We start from the raw sequence: 18,166 nt of genomic DNA on the forward strand, positions 1-18,166 counted from the left end.
TATTCAGGTTGACTTTGATAAACCCCATTAGAGTGACGCTATCTCTCCCTCTCACGCTCGCTCCCTTCTCTCGCACACACTTACAAGCTATGAGCCTCAGAGGAACGGGTGTGAGGGCAAAATACAAGGTTGCTCCAGCACTGCATAAAACCTGTTTAAGTGAATGAAGATGTGGATGGCGGAGAAGATAAATAACCGGCATCTGCTTACAGAAAGGGAAGGCAAATTGATTGAGATGACTCAGAATGAGTGAAAAAAAAATCAGATAGTGGCACAGGGCGGTGTTGGAGAAGATTTACATACGCAATTTTAGGCTTTAGTCACCATAAAAGATTGAGAGATGTGTATCTACGCGTCACCAGAGACAGCTGGTTCTTTGAATCTGCCGGCAGAGCTGCAGCGGGTGAACGCGGGCTTGATCATAAAAGAATGAATGATTCGTCAAGAAGTCTCGCGGAGGTCGGTACTCTACATGCACGGCAACGCGACACCCCATTCACCGCTCGCCACTATCTAAATTGAAAAGAGTATTTATACCAACTCAGGGATCAGAAGTTAATGGAAGCAGTCATGCATCAATTGAGTTACATAAAAATGTCCGTTGGAAAAGGGTGAGATAACTACATCCTTTTAAAAGATTTTTAATTTTCTCAAATTGGCTTTTTGTGTCTGATAGAGGGAGTGTGTGAGTGCGTGTGTGTGTGTGTGTGTGTGTGTGTGTGTGTGTGTGTGGGTGGGTGGGTGGGTGGGTGAGGGTTGTAGGCACATTACTGTGAGAGTTTTAATCAGACATCAGAAGGGGTATTAACAGGGAAATGTGCTAAAAGAGTAGGATCAAATAAAGATCTCACTCCAATGTAATGAAACGCTGCTCTTTGGTGAGCTGGCTAATCATGTCGGCCGAGCTGCAGCACAGATTGCTCAAAGCAGAAAAAAAACGGGTGCAGTGACAAGAGGTGGGAAAGTGATTAAGATGGATGCACTGTCCCTCCGTTATGAAACATGTAATGAAACCTTTGGCACAAAGGACAGACTCGTCGGTGGACATGCCCTGCCCTCGTGTAAAGTCTTTTGTCACTTCATATCTAATGCCTCTTTTATAATCCCATCTGTTAGTTTATGGGCGGGAAATACTATAATTTCTGTTGCTTCACACATCTGAACCGCAGGCAAGCTGTTGCCTCTAGCTGATGAAATCCCTCTCACATTTAATGAAATGAAAAACCCCAATCCCAATCAGGACTGTACCGAGAACACCCAAAAGAGATTGTGAGACGTGTTGACAAAACACAAGCTGTGCCAAAAAATTAACACGTTTACTGATTAAGAACCCAAAACAAAACAATGTAGATTAGCACAGTTAAGAAGCAGAGGTGTGCTTCTTAACTTTTGCTTGAGAGCCATTATTGCTGTAGATCCTACCATCATATCACTGCAACTGTCAGTGGTGTCCTTAAATGCACTTTTGATAGGATTTAGGGGGGTATACATGTAAGTATGTTTTCTTTAGTGTATAATCATCTGAAAAAAAACATGTTTTCGTCACCTCAGAATGGGCTGTTGATATCTACACTGGGAGTCCTAAGCACAGATACAGTAAGACCAAAGATTTGAGACAAGATAAAAACGTTTTAGAACGTTGCAGAGAAAAGTTGCAGCGGTGTGAACTGGCCATCTGAGCTCGACTCAAACTGGCTGATGATGTCACCTGCAACTCAGCTGGTGAAATCACCAGCAGCTGGTTTTAGAACATAAAGCTTGTCACCTGTTTCTACAGCAAATCAGCTTGCAGTGAAGTCCGCTTGTCAAGTCAAAATGACCGCAGACAGTGTGTTCGCTTGCTGTGGCAGGTGCTCCGCCCCCACTGAGCCCTCTGTTTCCACCCTTGTGGTGTGCCAGTGTTGGATGGTGGGTCACTGCTGCTGCTCACTGTATGTGCTTATGCCACCTCATATTTACCTTATTCCTATTTTAAGAAGCTACAAATTATATTCAGCCACAAAATAAGCCTGAAAGCTGGAAATCAGAATAGAAGTACAGAGAGTTGTTGCATAGAGATGATACACCATCTCATCTAGTTGCATTGGTGTGAACCAGCAGGTTTGTAGACCATTGCAGAACGTAGCATTGCAAGTAGTTGCCTGTTTCAACTCGTTTTGTCACGAATCTTTGGTCTGACCTGGGCTTTAGAGCCATTTCTAGCAAGTCGTAGTTTCCTATTATATTCACCCATTTAATGTGCCACCTGACCCGGCATCTTGGGAACCTTTAATTAAAGACAGGTGTGCTGAAGTGTGTGGAGTGTGGAAGATGCCATGGGGTTACAGTCTTTAACAGCTGTGTATTTGGTTAATCTTAGTTTTATAGTTTGATGAAGTAATTTAATACCCCATTGATTTGAACTTTGTCTGTGGAAAGGATTCTTCATTTGTTTCCATTTCAACGCAGCAGTCAAGACAACCAATTTATAGCATCATCCTGCAACTTACCATTCATCCTGCAAATCAATCAACTCTTAACCCAACCTAAGCACCCAGGATCAGCAAACAGTGAGTACAATTAAACCAAAGACAGCCAGTTGATCATAACTGCCATTATGTCGTCTGTGGGCAGCTATTTTTTTTTTTCCAACTTATTTTGGCAACTGCAAGAAGACTGTGTCCTCGTCTACAGTCCTTTTTTCAGATGACATTAAGTACATAACTAATGATGTTTTGTGAGGAAATAAGTTTTGCTATGATGGTTGTTTCTTAAGGTAGTTTATTCTTGGGCTCCTCGGTGATCTCAGTGGGTACATGTAGTTCTTTTCTCAAAGATAAAGGCGGGATGAGGATTAAAGACAAAATCAGGGGGGTTGCAGTGAAGAAGACGAGGAGAAAGCACATCTGAAGTAAAGATGATAGCCATTTTCGTAACAGTTTTTATACCAGTTCTTTCCTTGTGCAGGGTTTTAATTGAAAAGACTGATCCTCTCATGCTGCTGCTGTGCTCACAGGCCTTCTCAGCTGGCGTATTGTCTGATGGGGTTAATATTCTGTTTACTAATTAGGCGGGCACTCCATTTGCTGTTTGCCACTGATGGGGAAGTGATGAAATAATATTGCTGTGGCACATTGTGATGGACGTAATATTAAATACAGTAATAATAAAGCGCCTATGGAAACTGCCCTGGCTGCTGGAGAGGGCATCAATGTTTGTGGATTTAACCTTCAAATAAAGCTTTACGAGGGGCACATGGAAGGCACAGTTCCTGGCAGCAGCTCTCAGCCTTGGCTGCACATTACAGCAAACACAACTCATTGTGATCACATGTTGGGAAGCCAGTGAGGGATTGTGTACTTGGCACTGCACTGGCGACTCCTCTTGGTTAGTTGAGGTGCCTCCTTGTATGAGAGGGTGGTTGGTGTCAACTTTCTACACACGGCCTCAAATACTAGAGGCAAGACAGGCTGTCAGTCATTGTGAATGGAGCCTCGAAATAATCTCAAAAGCGTGGGAGTGACAACCGATCACGCATGTTTTCTTGGGGAACAGAAGCACGGCTGTTTTTTTTTACTCCAACTCAACTCTGTAAAAGAACTTTAAACAGTGGTTTCACAATTCAACATGATAAACTGAGCTACAACTCCTCATCCAGGAAATTTACTATTTCACTGTGTGCAGCAGCAACAGGAGGAAACAGCTGTCCAATCAGAGCCGACTACAACTTACACGCCCGCAAGCCTCAGGCTCATGAGAGGCCGTTTTCATTCTTAACAGGAAAACAATAAATGCTTTGCAACCCAGCACCAAAATGCCAGATTTTTTTTTTAAATCACCTTCGTGTCAGCCGAAAACCACACATGTCTGACAAGTAGCGTGTCAAGAGATCCACCGCTAGAAGCTAAAACCTCACTCCAGAGCTAGTGCCACCAGCAAATGAATATTTAAGCCACACCAAAGCCCTCCTCTCCACACACTCAATTTAAGCATTTTCACTGAGCTCTTTCTAGCACAATCTAAGTTTCCACAAAGCCTCGCCTCTTCAGAGGCAGAGCACGATAAAATCAATGACTCAGACTTCCCTCCTGATCAGTCAATCTCTTCTATAAACTACAAACACACAATGAGGGTTTTTTAGGGGGATTTAAAGCTAATCCCACCACCATCTCCTACCCCCCACTTTTCTTTATTTCTCTGTCTGATGTATGACCCTTGGATTCTGTTTCAGGCCTTACCTTCTTTGTGCTATGGGAGAATAAATGCTGTGGCGGTGGAGATTTGTCCACGGATGTGTGATTACACACACAATAAAATATGCTCAGTGTGCAGGTGGAATGGCCTTTTGCATGTGGTTTTAAATTAATAAAACAGCATTTTATTCAGTGTCAAAGCCCGCAGTTGAGCATGTCAGGGGTCTTTGAAATGGTAAGTGAAGTTCTTTTGCACACAGACAAATTATTTCTCTGTGGTATGAATCACCAGCACACACAGCACACATATTTTCACCTCCTATAACAAAGAGACAGAGCCGGAGAGGGAGTGCGTAATATCAACTGTATCAGAAGGTGAAGTTGGCAGACTTTTGAGATACTAGGAAATAAAGTGTTGCCCAGAGGGCGACAAAATTCTCAGCCGAGCCCCACGATTCAACCTAATCTTTTCTAATTTAAGAAAAAGAAAATTATGTCCTTGTGGCACACGGCTATCTGGGGAGGGGATGGTGATTTCAATCTCACTTGAATTCTACATCTTGCCAGAAGAGCCCCAAAAGGATTATGCCTGAATATTTAAGATTGCTGTACATGGCGAGGTTGGTTATGAATAAGTATCTGAAGGGAAACGGACATTATTTTCTGTACCTCACAAACATGCCCTTTTTTTAACAGCCAGCATACAAACCAAAACGCAACGTCAAGTCAACAAACAAACTGGAGTACAGAATGAAAAGGATTTTTTGATCTGAGGGCTCAGATGTAGCCGCTCAGCGGAGGTCCAGTGTGTACGTCTGTGTTTGTGCGCGGGGATTAGGGGTAGCATACAGATTTGAGTAGTTTCCCGCAGCTAGAATTCAGCTCGACTTGGATGAGATACGTCCTCTCTGCACGAGGACGCAGCAATAAGAGCGGCCTTGACTCCATACGTGTGCGCAGTGAGCATGTGCCAAAAAATGACTTCTTTCATGAATGAACTGTTACTCTTGTGTAAACAGACAGACTCACCATGGGTGATCATTGCAGGATGTAGTATCTGCAGACTTTCCAGAACATAAATTCAGTGCTGTCAGCAAAGAATACATCTGCCCTGTGCAATATTACAATCTTATAAAAGTTGCCTTACTGTAAACCTGACTATTCGGCATCATAACTGAATAAAAAATTATATAAATGTGCTGAATGGATGAATAATCTAAATTTTTGACACAACAAAACAATTTGATCCCCCTGCAGCAGATGAGATATTTCATTATACAGAAAGAATAAAACAATCACAGCGCATGCATGAAAGTCAGCATGTCTCGACTTCAATCCTGGAGATATAAAGCAACTGTCACAGCAAAACGGTTATCTAGTAATGCGTTTTTCGTGCACTGCAATCTCAACATACAGAGAGCAAACTGTTAGGGCAATAAGCTGTTTCAAGGCTGTTTATGAGGGAGTGCAGAAATCACTATGCGTCTGTGTATCACGAAGAGTCGTTTGTATGCATGTTAGGCACAGAGGCTTATTAGTGGCCACAAGGTAAAAGCCAATTGGCATCCTTTTATAGACGGTGGCGAGAAAAGCCAGTGTCAGCTCAATGAATATTCAGATAGAAGCTGAGCCTTGAGGGGACATGGAGCAGACCCAATCTTTTATCTGTCTTCCTCGCAGCGTGGTCGTAACCTATTCACAGCAATCCAAATCTTTCCCTGTATCGCTGGATTCTTCTTTCCTTTCTTCCCTCTTTGTCCCTTTGCCTCGCTCCTATGTGCAGCACATGCAGCAGTGTACGGCGTTCCTTTCGTTCTTTCTCCACCAGCTTCCTCTAGCTGTACATTTTCCAGTGTAGGGGAATAATGAGAGCCAGCAGTGGTGGGTGGCCATGTGCGTCGCATTGTATAGGAGTGCTGTGATTAATCGAGCTTGCCAAATGGAAAATGAAATGCCAGCAAGGCCATGCTGTTCAGCAGGCTGTTAGTGTTTGTTTGAGAGGGAAGAGAGAGATGAACACACATGATCGACTTCTTGACTTTTCCAGGTCCTTGCTCTCGGCAATCTGCCAGTAAGGCTTTGGACGCCCAATGGAAGACGATGGTCTTAATTGACTTGCTGGACACTGGTGTACAGTCAGTGGTCTGAGGAGGAAATGAAACTGTTCTCTCGCACCCTCCTGCACCTCAATAATCACAGATGGATGAGCAATTTCAGCTTCTGACAAGGATGGAAGACAAAATGTGCGAGAAAGGCTGATGGAAACCAACACCTCGCTAAGAACGTGTTTACATTTGTGACGCTGCCTTCCTGACAGTTCTTTCAGCTTCCCCGACTCAGGGTCTGAGCACCAAGTTAACGCTTGACACTTTCAGCAAAGTGAACTAAAAACAACTGCATAGAACATCGCCCAATCTGTTTCACACCCTCAGGAAACCAAATGTCATGCGCACCTTTAGGACGACAAACAGTGAACATTCAAATTTAACCTGGTCTTTCCTGTAGGAGCCGTTTAGCAGCCCGTAAGCTCATATAATGGATCCCTTGGGTGCAATAGCAATCCTTCACACAGATGGGGGGAAACGGGGGGAGGAGGCAGGTGAACCGAGCAGGTCTTTCTGTGGCAAATTTAGCCTTGCCCTGCCTCGAAATTCTGCCATTATGGTTATGAATGAGCAGGCATCACTTCATCAACCTCTCCAAATCCAGCGCAGATACACACCGATAGAGACTCTCCTGTTCTGCTTTGTATAAAAATTTTATTCCATTATTATTGCATTGGAATATTTCTTCCTTGGCTGAACCCAGGGAACCCTAGCATAAATAAAACATGATGGACTGAGAGGAGTCGGAGAATTACAGTCAGTTTGTAAACCATAAACCACTTGTCATGGCTTTTCTATAAGCCTATCAAATGGTAATGATATGCATTAACCCTTCAACAGAGTCCCAACAGTATATGACCCAAGCTGCTCTTTAATTTCATGAACTGTGTACCATCAACTCATTTTGTCATCTCCTATAAGGGAGCCATATATGTTGTTGTGGGCGTCCCCTTTAATCTACAGCTGTTTTATCATTCTGAATTGTTGTGAGGATTACTCAAATTCCACATCTCATAATCCCATCACGGTCTTGCCCTCCTTTGTTGTTGAACGTTGACATCATTCTCCCAGCAGCAAAACAAAAGCTTGCCATTACCTATTAGATTACCCTGATGCCAAATGTGATTTAGGTCCCCCCAGAATCAGACATTTGCTCTTAGATGATAAGCTGGGAATGCAGCGTCCAATCCTCTGCCAAAAGGGATGTCAGAAAACGGGGGAGCAATGTGTCGATAATGGAAAGAGACCATTCGTCATTCATCTTCCTTTTGAACCACTTATTAGGCTTTTTTTCTTCCCCCTGTATGTTAATACAGGAACTCCCCAAGGAAGCATCCCACCGGTGAGAGGATGAAAACAAACTTGTCAAGCATGGAAAGCAATCTGCTCGGCAACGTCCTTCGAAAATCAGAGGTACAAATCAGGAGCGATGAGCAAACACAACTCATTCACCTTCCAAAAATGCACAGACCTTTTCAATCAGCTCTTGAGACAATAATTCTCCAAGATGTTTTCAATGGGTTGAGGCCTTAATGTGTGCGGAGATAAAACACACAGCTCAATCTCATTGCTGCCTAATACACCATAATGGAGAGAGTCAGGCTCGCAGCATGACAGCCAAGGATCCACCACGGTGATAGGCTAATGAAACAAAGAGCCCTAGGCGAGCTGTTATGCCTACAGAGCACGGGAGTGGGTGGGGAAACACGTTTACAACAACCCAGCTAATTTCCAATGCAGTTCAGAGAGCTAAAGCCATATGCATTATGTGTACGGTGTAGCAAACACTGTGTGAATACACAATAGGTCGCTCTATTGTGGATGTAGCACTGGAAAGACACAGGGTTTGAATAGGAAGGCAGCCATGACTCTGTTACTCATCGGAGAGATGTATAGTGTAGACAAACACACACAAAATGTTCTAGCGTACTGTACACATGGGTATTGATGCATACGGTGTGTGTATACAGTACACACACACAACCTCTTTACTCCAATCCCCAAACCAGGCCACAGATAAACCCCCACACCCAGCATGGTTTACATTACTGCAGTCTTCCAGCTACAACAGAGTGGTGCCCTGACCCCCGCAGCATCTGTAGCTGAACAGCAGGCCTGGCTAACAAACTGCCACAGAGGATGGAAGCAGGAGGCAGGCTGAGCTGCTGATTGATCTGCAGGGTAATTGGCTAGGAGCAGCTGAAACAGCCGAAGGACGTAAATATCAGCCATCCTGCTGGATAGTGAGTTAAGTTCCACGGAGCAATAATCTTTGACTGGTTGTCCCCGGAGTGAGGGCTTGTTGTCTGATAAGATGGTGAACATTTTGTGCTGGGACTTCTCTGCCGAGCAGGAGGGAGCGAGGTGTGATGTCAGAGGAGGGACAGGAGAGGAGTTCGGTGGGGTGAAAAGAGAGTAAAGGTGTACACACAACAGAAAGTGTCACAGCGAAAATCATCCATGGTTCAACCCAGGTTCACTATAAAGTCGTCGAATACCGGCGCTTGGTCAGTGACTTCCAGCATCAGACACCAACAAAAAAAGCCATCCTTTCATGTCTGCATGATACAGTGGGCCGCCATTGTTATTTAACGGCACCTGGCGGCATCAGAAGGGGACATGACTGGACAACAATCTAAGTTAAGAGGACGGAAGTCCGAGTTTGTGGTGGATGGGACCAACAGCCACCAAATTTCGGAAGGCTGTTCACTTCCTGTAAGATTGTAAAGCCAAACCCTGTTCTTTTTTCCAAAACCCAACCATGTGTGTGTGTGTGTGTGTGTGTGTGTTGGCTCAACGTAACCATGTGTGTTTGTTGTTGAAGGAAAAAAAACATCAGTTTGCCGTGTTGTACCGACGTAGTGCTTTTATTTTGAAGGAGACTGTATGCAAACTATACATTTCCTGTAGAAACTCAAGGTCTTTTTGAAAACAGATGATGCATATAACAAACTGAAGCTGACACACCATCCCAGAACGTCAACAACTGATGTACCCAGGGTAACCTACACGTGGAAGGTCGATGACCAAATGTCAACATGTGACAAGGTTGGAGTGAGAATGTGTTGCATTCAGGACCAGCTGATAAACCACTGTAGCCGGCTAGTAAATTGCTAACATGCTAGCCAGCTGTAAACAAGCTAGTCCTAGTCAGACACAACGTCTCTCCAAGCTAGCCAGCTTGTTAAACTTTTATGTCAGTCGTCACAAATTTTCAGTTAGCAAGCTAGTTTGCTCGGTCGCTAAATAAATTCAAAAGATGTAGCTCATCTGTATCATTGACTCTACGGCCCCTCATATGTAGAGATTGCATTTTGGCCAACACGTTCCAGCGCTTTTGCTCTCCACATGGACTGTTTAACTGCAGAAAACCAAACAGGAAGAAACCAGCACCCTCCTAAAACCAAAAACCTTTATTGTTGCCCACAGATTCTGCATACATGAGAGATGAGAAAGTTTGTAGAAAGGACCACATTTAAGGTCATTACTGTATCTAGGGCTGCCCCCTAATAGTTGACCAAACGTTAGTCGACCAGAAAGGTCATTAGTCAGCAAGATTTCATTGGTCGCTTAGTTGCAAACAACACTATGTGAATCTATATTAGGAACTGCACCTTGTCAAAATAAATCAAAACCTATATGACTGGGCCATGTGAGACTTTAATTTGAAAGAACAGACACAGAAAGTGGCAGACAGGAGTCACGTTACAAACCAATCACAGTCCACAGATATTTTTCCCTTCTTCTGGAAATATTCAGTCTGATAAATACAGAAAAGTTGGTCATGTTAGTGCAGGGCTACCCAGAGCTGTACATCTGTCCCACGGATGATAGGCCTACACACTTATAAACAGCGCCTGGAAGAAGATCAGCTCTGCACTCAGGATTTCAGGTAAATAGGCTATACGATGCTTGTTAAGGTTGCTTAGCAACCTCAGACGCAACCTGCCGCAGCGCTCTTGAAAGCATGTCGGGCAGGAAATCCAAAGTGTGGGATCATTTTGAGAAGGTGAAGGACGAACCCAAGGTGATATGTAAACTCATCTTCATTGGTCGACTACAAACATGACGTATCATCTGAAACATGGAAGTAGCTACATGCCCATTAGCCCACAGCGTCATTAACAGGCGGCTCGCTCAGTGTGTGACGTGCACTTGTAGATAAAATATAGGCCTATATTAATGAAGGTTCATTAGTACGGTTTTGTATTTCTCTGTAATGTAGCACAGTGTTAACAATGTTACTGATACTATTCTTTCTCACACCTTCAACTCAAACCATTGTGTTGCCCCGCCCAAAATATATCATTTAATAATTAGATTAATATCATAAACATGTGGGTGGCTAGTCGACTAATGGCCCTAAATGACGACTATTGGTCAACTGGGAAAATTCTTAGTCAGGGGCAGCTCTAATTGAGTTAAAAGTGGGCACAGCTGAATAGGCACGGGAATGGTCTATGCACATACATCTATGGTAGGTACGGTTTGTGAAAAGCTGAAATGGGAAGTTGGTCTGTAAGCTGTGACAGATCTTCATAACAGAACGTATTTAACTACATTATTATAGCAGATAGAGATGATGGGCAAACCAATAAAAAATACAATCAAGGTTGTAATGAACTGTAATTATCCTTTAAAGTGGACACTGGAGGTTGCATGGCTGCATTTCCTGGAGCACGACAGAAAGCCTATAAAACGTGTATGCCAAGGTGAGTGAATGGGACATCTCGCTTCACACAGACCTGGTGCATAACACATAAAGAGCATGAGCCTGGCATGTCAGGGAGAGAGGCAAGGAGAGAAGAAAAGAGTCAGTGTTAGCTGAAGAGAGGAGAGACAGAGGGATGAGTGAGGAGCGCGAGGATGAGACCGCCCTCTTCCACAGCTGCGAGAGGTGTGCCTGCAATGCTAACTCGCTCCATCCATCTCGTTTTGCTAAAAACGGAGGCAGTGTCGAGGGAAGGGTGCCTTCAGCTGAGCTCAAACGTTGCAACTGTCATTCTTCCTCACCCACATGTGAGCACAGGAGGTTCTTTTGGAAATGAGATTGATGTGAGCAGCCAGGGCTCAGAAACACAAAGCCAGATGAGGGGCTCCACGGGAGCCCCTCATCTGAGAGCCTGCTCTCCAAACACAGGTCTGTTTCCTTGTCGAGATCACTATCAGCTTTTTTCTTTTACATTAAAATGAGTCATCTAAAGAATAAACACAAACAGAGCTGATTTGCTCCTTGCCAAAGCCCCCTCGGCTATTACTTTGGAGAAATTGCATTACACATGAGGAGCATACCTACGCTGTGAGTAATGTACACCTACACATTTTCCCAGTAGGGAAACGACAGACCCATAACAATCAGAGAAACAGTAGGTAGCAGTGAACAATCAGGAGGGAAACTCACTGAGAATGTGACTTGCACTGTAGGGAGCACTGACGACAATAAGCATTAGAGCAAAACATTGGGACGGTTTTTATTTGGGGCTCTATTTTTTTTTGGTTTTGTGATTCATAGAGGAGTGACTATATGCAAGCAGCTCATTCAGGCAAACACGCTCTTCACCGAGATCTCGGGAGAACAGCAGAAAATGCACCACAGGAGATTTCTTTCTCATGAATTACATCTACCTATCCTCTGTGCTGCTCTCTGAATCGGAATCCTTACCAGCGTCAGGCCATGGAAAATGAAATTTTACTCCCAGTGCCTTAGGTGCTATGGCAGTGTGGGACAAAGCTTTGACAGTGTCTTTATTGGATTTAGTTTGAGAAGTATCACAATAGAAAAAGCCAGAGCACAAATCACAGGAGAGATAGTGGTGCAGAGGTGGAGAGGGGGATGACGGTGGCTTCTGAGGCTCCACCCGGCACTCAATTTTCATTCTTTTAATTATATACCGTGTTTCCCTGTTTTATCAAATACAGGCTGAGTCTTTATGTATGGTCAGGGGCGCGGTCACCACAAACAAATAAAGGCCCCAAATACAGGTCAGGGTAAAAACAAGGATGGATAAACTCCAGGTGTCTGCTAATTAAGAATTATGCACATTTCCATCACTTTAATTTAATAAATTCAACAACATATTCATTCACCTTGTTGTTCTGGATTACTCATCTAAAGTTTTATCGTCCTATTTTAGTCACTCCTCCAACCAGTTTTACTTCATGTTTAACGGTTAATGTTCTTTCTTAAACAGAAAACTGGAGTGTGGTTAAGTCATACATAACTTCAATATATAACCATAGCAACGAGATTGCAGCTACAGTAGTTTGGAAAACTGCAATATGGAACTTAATTTGATTTGTTTGCTGTTGACCAGAGCACAAATGAGAAAACAATTAGCACAACACAGCGACTATGCTGCAGCTTTCGGTTGCATAGTCACGAGGCGCCAACTCGCTGCTGCTGCATCAGGGAGCCGCTCAGCCACACGCCGGCCACAGCCCGTCGAAGCAAAGAAAATACTTGTTGTGTAAAGTTCAAGATCAAGATCAAGAATAACTTTGTTGTCGCACAGAGTGGGAAATATGTCTTGGGTCCTACACCCATACTGCAGCCACAGAAATACAACATACAACATAGTAAGTAGACAAATCAACATTTTACCCAACATAGCAGTAAGAAACACAAAAAGATAAATAAATAAATAACATAATATGCTAAAAACATGTTTATAAAAATGCAAATTGTCATAATCTGATGCCAGATCTGGCTTTATCTGCCATTATTTAAAAGCTTTATAGACAGAGGTATGAAGGAATTTTCTCTGCAACGAGGCGCTCTAAATCTCCTACCAGAGGGCAGCAGCTTGTACTCTGTATGCAGAACATGAGGAGTTATTGATGATCTTATTGTCTTGACTTAGAGTCGCCTGTCCAAACATAGACCGCATGGAAATGTGCTCTTTGACACCTATTAATTTTCACGAAGTGTGGATCAATCGGAACAGTTACGGGACGTTTTGGAGGTGCTCGTGGACAGTGGAGACTTTCAATACCTGCCTTATTGAGCTGAAAAGTGAAGCTGATGTGGAAGTGCCAAAAACTGCAGTTCTTCAAATGGCTGCTTGAGGCTGGCTCCAAAAGTGAGTCAATCCCCATGGGCCCTCATGTTGCAGTGCCCGACTGTACAGCAGAAATTAACATGTTTACAGCCTGGTACAAAAAAACCCAGCTTTGGCCTCTTCAGCTAATTTCCCCTTCATGTCACCTGCTTAGGGGGTGAACTTCCATATCACTCTCCATTTCTATGTTATTAAGGCTCAAAGTTACACATAATAAAGAGTCTGGCTGCTTTGAGTCACAAGTGGATGCTATCCACTGACAGTCACTACCACAGCAACAACATTGGTTAGTTAACATCACCATGGTGTAATCCCAGATTCATTTTTTATCAGTTTAGGTGTACCTGTAATTGTTGCTATTTCAGTGTGTTTTCAGTTCATTGAAGATATTTGTAACATTTTGGTCGCCTAAAAAGGTCTGATCAAGTTACCAGCTAGCATCAGGGTTCACTCAACCCTCTCCAACTACTTCTGGCTCCAGAATCCAAGATGACAATGGCCAAAATGCCAAACGGGAGTCCACAAACCAATGGGTGATGTCACAATGGCTAAGTGTATACTTTTATACAGTCTATGGTATCTGCTTGACTTCTTCTGTTGCTCATTTACCCAAATCTTGACTATTCAGAAAACATCTTCAAAATCAAAGCCCCAGATCTTAATTCCATGATCTCATTGGCTAATTTAACCTTGTGGTCTATAATTTGGCCTACTTACCTAAAGCCACTTCAGTTTCATCATGTTAAATTGGAGAGCATGTTCAGTTCTATCTTAAAACACAGGAAATGATAACCATCATAAATTACAATCCACGTCCTGCCAATCTGGTGAATGTCAGTATTTTTGGAAACTTCACTCTGTGAGTTCAGTGGATGCAACTCAACAAAAAAAAAGACTCAACTCAACTCACTCAAACTTTCAAATGTCGCTTGTTGCCACCGGCAAATGACTTTGGAGGCAGATGTGAAGCTGAGGTCTGCTGAACTTTCTTTCCAGTCCCAGCCGCGGCGCTGCCAAAGTCAGTTCCGTCCAAGAGCAAAGAGTCGATCTCTACGGTTCAATTTTCAATTTTCCAGTTTAAGCCCATCTAGGTTCAATCTCATGGCCCTGCCTCCTTTATGATAGGCCCATATATCCTATTCCAGCGATAATCTTAAATGCCGTTTGACTCATTTTATTCCAAAATGATTCCAGTTCGAGCTTGGTTGGAGCGATAAGGTGCTTAGATCAATCAGTGTCATCCTGATATTAGATACATTAGTCATGGCCTGAATTCTTAATGGCAGAAAACATAGAGTAGCAGGGCAACTAAAGGTGACATATGGCATAACATATGAGGATGAAAGGCATGCTGACCAGCTGCCAGTTGACTGAAACAGACACTTTTTGTCCACTATAGTAAATATGAGTTTGGCACAAATTCACAAATGTTGAGTAATGATCCAAGCAACTTTAACAAGCATTTCCCATAGTCCTCGCCTGATAAACACTAATATGATTACAAAAAACATTATTAAAATACACTTCATATACTCAAAACTGCACAAATCCAATTTAGAATTTAATTTTTCTCAAAGCAACACAGGAAAGTCTTCATATTTCATCTCGAAATGTATTCCCACACCCACAGCAGCAGAAAACCTAATGGGCCACATGAGTACGCTGTATAGATATTCTTTACACATCCCCCAGTATTTACGATAAAGAAACAGTACATCACCAGTCCTTGGGTCAAGGAAATGCACAAATACTCCTTGAAGCAGCCTCCACAGAGCAGCATCTGCCTCAGCACCAGGTCTTGGCTCTGCACACAGCCCGTGATCAGAGAGCAGGGAGCAAGAGGGGGAGAACTTGCAGCTTTTATTTGCTCTGGCTTTGGCTTAAGGTGCTGAAACACCACTTAATCTACCAGTCCACGGGGCTCTAAGGTCACAGCGCCCTAGGACGACCTGAAAAGCAGAATGATGCTCAAATCCCCCAACAGCCTAGCACACACACAGAAATATACACACCATGCTTCCTCCACTCAGTAATTTTCCCTGCTGCACATGCTATATTCAACTATTCCACCTGCAATTTTATATCATGTGTGAATTATAGGTCTCTCTGTCACGATATAACACCTTGGCTTTGCTGCTGACCCCTGACAATGATGGGAATTTACAGGAGGTAACTTGATAGGTGCTATGAACAATAAGAAACTGCTCCGGATCTAATGACTGACAGCTGGATTTGACTCATTATACTTTGGTTCTTTTTTGTATCACCACATGACATTCGCACGTACACAGCGGCATTATATCAAGCTTTCACTCTAAAGTGGCCACTATTTCAAAACTAAATTATGTGTTCCACCATAAATATATCTGAATGAATGAAACAATGAAAATCGAAATCATTCCAGGATTTATTGACCAAATTTGAACACGGCCATGGCCAGAGGCTTCCAGCCCTTTTCCTACACCAATCCTCTCGTGGATGGTGTAGAAATAAATGGATGCTCTCTCCCTGGCTTCCCCCACTTAATTGATTGAACTGCCTTTTATATGTGGACTTGATTGTGGAGTAATGGTACATGATGACTACTACGTTACACTTACAGTACAGGCTCTGCATGATGCCTCAAAGTGGCATTAGGATAATATGTTAAGGTTAAGTGTACTGTATCTTGGCATTTTTGAGAGTATCACTAATATCTGGTGCACACTAGAGGATGTAAACTGATTTCAAAAACGTGGGAGACCACAGACATGACGACAGAATTCACTGATTTTTAATATTTAAATTCTAAGTATCTACACATCAGACTATTCAGTCATGATGCAGGACCACATAGCTGGCGTTTATAACAAAAAAATTCAGAGTAGTGATTCCAGCAGCTTGAGATCTCACAGAAACTCGCGTGATCAAAGTGACTTCAGAAAACACAAATGGAGGTGGTCTGTTTCTGTCAGCCCGTTGCACTTGTGTGAGCTATGTTTTGCACTGGAAGACAAAAACAAGAAAAAAGAAATTTGTGTATGAAACAAGCACTCTTATTTTGCCATGATTCCACAATCGTATCCTCCTTTTCTACTGTCCACACAGCGCGAGAGACAAAAGTCCTATTCATGTTGTTGGCAGCCATGTTTCTGTTCTACACTGGTATGCAACATCTGGTTCGTGAAGCTTCCCAGTCAGCTCATTCTCATTGGCTAATGCAGTTTTCTGCTAAATATTCCATTAATGTTTCCTTCACATTACAAGATGTCATAAATAAAACATTACAAAATTCTATTTACGATTGGATTTGAAACTGGAGAGACTTCAATCCAGTTGGTAACATTACAATTACGTCCATAAACCCAGCACACTACAGGATGATTTGGGCAGATAATCTGTTCAGACCAGTTGGTTGGACGGGCAAACTGGACCCAAAATCTGCCCAATTATCCCCTAATGTGGGGCCAACACAATGGTACATCTGAAAGGAACAGTTTGACGTCTTTTAAATATGGCTATTCATTTTTTGTCAGTTAGCTTAGCAGACCACCACGCCTGGAGGAGTGCAGACAGCAGCTCCAGAGACAGACCCCCATTCATCCAGCCAGATCCAGCCAGTGAAAACCCCAGCTCTGAGGGACTTAATAGCCCAGTCTTCCTGCTGCACCAGCAAAATTTCTGTTGCTGCTGTGACACAGGTAAAACCTGGGGCTGCCGCTGGCCACCAGCATACTGTGACAACAGGCACTGGGGTTTGCGCTGGCTACTCGCTTTCTTCCCGGTGAACAGCCTGTTCTCACTCCCAAATACGCAACTTGGGCAGTGGACCCTTTGGTATCTATACTGTATGAGATGCACCAGACATGCAACAAACCCCAGTGTAAATTCATCTGCGTCATTATCAAAAGTTAAGAGCAGTGGGTGTAGTATTAAGAGCGCAAAAGTCCTTCTGGGCTGGGCAGGAGGGGAGGTGATTAAGTCCAAAAAGCCCAGGACTTTGACCCAGGACACCAGAGTATGCCTCCTGTGTGAAACTAAAAATAACATTGAATTATTTTGTCCCATCAGCTGTTAATCATGTGATTCGACTCAAGTGTCTGGTGTCTTTGTCTTTCCCTAACCACGTAGTTTTGTCATCTAAACTTAACCGCCGACCCCTTCCTAGTTGCGTGAGTCAACTCACATGATGTAAAACTGATCCCTCCTGTGTCAAGATACAAAAAAAGTATTTTGAGTAGAGACAAGATTACATTGCAGTGAAGCAGCCCACAGTGGCGTGGAGTGAGGCAGAGGGTACGCGAATATGTTTTTTGTAGGCGGAATCCTGGAAAATCATGAATATTAATGAGGGGATAGCCGGAGATTATCCAATCATGTTGGTTAAGTCCCTAATCCAATCCAAAAAGGCCAAAATCCATCACATGACTGCATCGCTCGCTCGCGCTTCCCTGCCGGCTTGCGCTTCATCGTAGGGAAGGAGGAGGAAGAATAACCATATTGTAATGTATAATTATTATTAAACTAACGTTAGTCAAACGGATTTCTCTGATTCGCGTGTGTGTGTTATTCATTATGTTGACAAATTTATGATGTTTAGTCTTGGAGCTGCCATATAAATAATTTCTACATAATTAAATTAGAGTAATGCAAGTAATTATTCAATATATAAATAATTTCTACATAATGGAATAATAGTAATGTCGTAATTAAGAAGAACGATGAACTATTTACAATGTAGACCTATTAACACAGCCTAATGATCAAACAAAAGAGCAAACAAATGAATCAACATTTCTCTTTTATAGAAATATCCAAGATTACAAAGGCAAACAAATCAACATTTCTAATC

General features: G+C 43.0%; 1 protein-coding gene across 4 annotated transcripts in view; it reads right to left on the reverse strand.

The window, feature by feature from the left end:
- Window positions 1-18,166, reverse strand: part of neto1l (neuropilin (NRP) and tolloid (TLL)-like 1, like) — a 112,972-nt gene that overhangs the window by 86,358 nt on the left and 8,448 nt on the right. The window contains exon 5 of one of the 4 annotated variants that reach the window (XM_049564792.1): window positions 10,317-10,354. The exons of the other annotated variants lie outside the window; for them this stretch is intronic. Within the exon in view, the coding sequence (XP_049420749.1) occupies window positions 10,335-10,354 (20 nt within the window). The 3' untranslated portion in view covers window positions 10,317-10,334. Of the gene's footprint in view, window positions 1-10,316; window positions 10,355-18,166 lie in introns of those variants that run through there. 4 annotated transcript variants of the gene reach the window in all.

Source organism: Epinephelus fuscoguttatus, linkage group LG21, assembly GCF_011397635.1.
Source record: "Epinephelus fuscoguttatus linkage group LG21, E.fuscoguttatus.final_Chr_v1".
Taxonomy (NCBI): Eukaryota; Metazoa; Chordata; class Actinopteri; order Perciformes; family Serranidae; genus Epinephelus; species Epinephelus fuscoguttatus.